At 39.1% G+C, this 4,314-nt stretch overlaps 1 protein-coding gene across 2 annotated transcripts in view; it reads right to left on the bottom strand.

The window, feature by feature from the left end:
• Positions 1-291: 291 nt before the first annotated feature.
• Positions 292-4,314, bottom strand: part of LOC119834728 (protein decapentaplegic-like) — an 11,852-nt gene continuing 7,829 nt past the window's right edge. Inside the window, exons 1-2 of one of the 2 annotated variants that reach the window (XM_038359199.1) lie at positions 3,952-4,210; positions 292-1,572 (exon numbers count right to left, since the gene is read on the bottom strand). In XM_038359199.1, the coding sequence (XP_038215127.1) occupies positions 449-1,555 (1,107 nt within the window). In that variant the 5' untranslated portion in view covers positions 1,556-1,572; positions 3,952-4,210 and the 3' untranslated portion in view covers positions 292-448. Of the gene's footprint in view, positions 1,573-3,951; positions 4,211-4,314 lie in introns of those variants that run through there. The other variant, XM_038359198.1, reaches the window with a different exon arrangement.

The raw sequence follows: 4,314 nt of genomic DNA, 5'->3' as shown, positions 1-4,314 counted from the left end.
AAATGTCTCTAAACAATACACGCATAATTTATAATAGTCGTTTAAGCTTCAAAGATAAAGTTTTAACTTCTTATCTAAGAGTTGAAAACTTAAATTTTTTTGCAGTAAATACTGTAACTTTAAATTATATAATTACAATTTTTAATCACAGAGTAACATGTTACTTATTAAAATATTTAACTTCTAAGCTCTGGAATTCATGAGTCATTTATTTCATTCCAGTATCAATTTCATAGATTCAACCACAATTTACGTAACGTTGTTGTAATGGCGAAAAATAATACATGAGAATAAATTTTATCTTTTATTGTATCATTATCGTTTCAATAAAATAATAATTACACGAATATGTATATACAGATAGATTATGTACAATTTTCGAGGCCACAACTATATGTACACTGGGTCCACAAAATATCACTAGGTCCGCACTGGGTCGGGGCCTTCGTCATCGGCAGCCGCATCCTACCACCATCATGTCCTGATAGTTTTTAAGCACCACATTGTTCACTTCGTCCATATATAACATAGAAATAGAGGAAAGTTGGGTGGGAACACAACACGCTTTCGGCACCGCTGCCGGATTCACTGAATTGACGAGAGTCTGTACAATTGCGTGATTGGTACCATTTAAATGGTCGGCGAGAGGGAACGGGCAGTCCCCCTGGCAGTAGTACGCGTCGTAGCCCTGCGGAGCGACGATCCAGTCGCTCCAACCGACGTCTGCGAAGTCGACGAATAAGGGCCGGCGCTGACAAATTTCTCTAGCTTCCTTGCGCCTGTGGTGAGGCCGGTGTCCTTTACGAGTCCCGCGCTTGTTACGCGTCAGTCTCGACTCTCCGTTCTCCCGTGCTGTTCTCGCTCTCGCGTCTTCCGTGTACAGCATGAGGAGCGGCTGAAGGGCACTCCACTCTTCGTGCTCGTCACTCGCCCGCCGGCGTACTCTTATGTGAGGAAATTTAACACTTTCGCTTTCCGCACCTTCTTCTATGACACGCACTAATAGTCCATGATTATGCTGGGGCTCCTTGAGCCATCGCCTCGCTGCACTCAGTGCATCGGCGGTCACAGAACCTTCCCCGGCTCGCAAAGGTACCGAATCGAGCAATCTCAGAATCGGTTCAGTCTTTCCTTTGCGGCCGGGGCGTACGACATCGTAGAGGAGGAGTCTCTGTTTGCCCGCCACACCGGAGGCGCGTTGAAAAGTTATGTCGGCGCCGCGCGCGACTTCATCGCTGGGCACGCCGGTTATATTGAAGAACAGACGAAAGCGGTGTTCACCGGGGAATCGCTCGTCGAGTTCGGTGGGAGTGTGATAATAGGACCTCGCCGTGTTAGCGGCGGCGGCGGGTATCCGCGATCGGCGGTCGTACAGCAAGCGCATGGCCTGCGGCACGGGCGGGCTCGGTCGGGCCCGCGGCGGCGGCCGGCGCGGCAGCCCCATGAGCGCCAGCAGTTGCTTCTCGGCGGCAGCACGCGTCGCCTCGTCCAACCCTGAAGCCGCGCACAACGCCACCAACGCGCACACCACCGCGCACGCGCACGCCCCACGCATAATTCTCCTCGACCCACCTGTAAACAAACGAATGATATTAATTTTTACAAACGAATGATATTCCAGGGACATCAATTTCCTGAAGTTATTTCTTTATTTTAAAATTAAATGAAAACATTTTTCTAAATTTTATTACATAATCTTACGTCAATTTGTCCGAATTGTCAGTTTTATATGGAATCGTAAACAAATTTCCAAGCATGACTCTAGCTTCTGTTACCAGTAAATCAACAAAGGTCAACATTGTGCGCAACCGGTAGTCACTTTATCTGAATATTTCTAACAAGTGCACCGACACATTGTGCATAATATTCTGTCTATTTAATTTTATTAACGGTGAAATTTTTGTGTTCACATTCAACATCAAACCCTAAAGTACCTATGACAAAAACTACAGTAAAATTTATAAATTGATTATAGATGAGTAAATTTTAACCTACAATTTACACTAATCGTTTCTTTAAGATAATATTAAGTACATTATGAAACATAATATTATAGGTGTATGACTGTATGTATGTGTGTTTTGGACCACGTTTAAAATAAAGTTTCTGTGAATAATACATTAATTTACTAAAAAAAAAATATATTCTTAAAAAGGATCAATCAAATAAAATATGTTATTAGTGTTAACTATCCCAGATATTTAAATATTGTATCCCAGCAACTATTGTTGTATTTGTATCAGCGATCGATAAAAATACAATAAAGACAATCTGTATTCTATTTCCATACATGTGGCGGAACTGGGACAGGCCTTGTAAGGCAATGTAACACCAGTATTTGCGTGTGCCATTAATTAATGATCCAACAATTGACGCAACTTATATAAGATTAACATAACCTATCATGGTATGTGTAAGTAATGAATAAAAATAGCTCAGTAGAAGCAAAAAATATAACCAATAATCTTTGTGGACTCTTCAATTTCATATTGACGCTTTTGTTTCTTATCATATCTTTTATTTATATAATATATATCTTAATATAACATATATCTTTTATTTGCTTAAAATAGAATACCTCAGAGTTGGACACAAATTTGAATATTTATCAATATAGTCCAACTGCATATCTTTTTAATTGTATTGTTTAATACATCATTTTATAACGCTTCACTATCTTAACCCATAATATTAGTTCTACAGGTGTTAATTTTACTGAATAAAAACATAATTTTATCGTTTCGATTATATTCGATTTTTTGTAATATAACATGATTAAAAAAAAAACTTATATAAGAAAGTTTCTACACATTATATCACAAATACGTATTTGGTAGCTCATTAGAGAAATAGTACTACATATAAATATTTGGCCTACTGGTCAATTAAATCTAAGATAGATTGTCTGCTGAGTACAAATTTGAAATTTGTATTGTAAATATAATATTTATACAAATCCATTGTCATTTATATTGTATTCGATGTGTATTGAACATTTTCGATATATATATTTTGCATCACATTCACAATAATAATAGGGTATTATACATATTAAGGCTTTATAATAAACACCTTTTAGAGGTTCATTTATAGTGTGACCTACGTGAGAAAAACACAAACATATAAAGTCACTTCCCGCATCTGTCTGTATGTATGTAGGTTTTTTTAGATCTATAAAACTACACGTCGGATTTTGATGAGGTCTTTTTAATAGATAGAGTGATTCAATAGGAAGACTACTCGGAATTTAACGTGTGCAAAGCGTATTTTTTAACTCATTAAAATAAACAGGGACTTGGAAACAGGTAACATTAATGTATTATAAAATAACAATAATATTTTTCAAACAAATAAATACAGAAACACATCAAAGGTTATCAATACTTATGTTTCGAAAAGATATATTAAAATCAACAAGAATTATCATATAAAATACTAAATATATAGACATCAATCATAAACAACAGACTTATAGAAATAATCATTGGTATAACTTAACAACCTTGTGAAATAGATCTTTAAGAATATATTTGTTTTTAAATAGATGTTAAAATTAACGATACAAATGAATTATAATAAAAAGCTCAGAACACTTTCGAAAAGTGTTAAGGAAAAGACATCAACGAGATACCTTACGCTGCGCTACGATAGCCATCACTGATAACTAAAAATTCGGTCAGAGATGTTAATTTTATTATTTAACACAAATTTAGTTTACGTTTGAAATTTATGTTTATTACTAGATTGACAGTTAATACATAAAAAAGACTGTATTCGGCGGATAATCTCACTAAATTGCTATGTTTTTGTGAAATGACATACTAGGTTACGGTTCAGCAAATGTATATTTGCTATAATGTTTTGATCACTGGCACGGACCGGATCATGGCGTACGTATTTCGAAAATAATGCGGTCAAACCAGCCGCTTGCACGGTCGCTCTCACACTCACCCGAAATTTTAACGCATCCAACGTCGATAGTTACACAGAACGATATGTTCGCGGGTGGTCAACGCTTCGGGAATAAATGTCGCACTCGTTCACAATGGAACAAACACATAACAGCTGAGCGAACGGGTAACATAACTGGCGCGTGTTGGCGCGCGGGAAGCGCAGCGCGCGCGTGTAAGTGCGTGCGTGGCGTGTTTCGCGGAGCATACGCGCATTACGTGTTCGCGGCGCCGGAGTCGCGGCGGGAGTGATCGCTCCAGACGCGGCGTCGCCTGCGCGGCCCGACCCGCCGGCCCCGCCCCGCCCCTTCCCCGCCCGCGGCCCTCTCACCCCTCACCCGCCTGCAGGACTCTTAGCCCCCTA

The sequence above is a fragment of the Zerene cesonia genome, chromosome 19 (assembly GCF_012273895.1).
Source record: "Zerene cesonia ecotype Mississippi chromosome 19, Zerene_cesonia_1.1, whole genome shotgun sequence".
NCBI classification, from domain to species: Eukaryota; Metazoa; Arthropoda; class Insecta; order Lepidoptera; family Pieridae; genus Zerene; species Zerene cesonia.
The sequence above is the reverse complement of the archived record's forward strand: the minus strand, read 5'-3'. Positions and strand labels throughout refer to the sequence as shown.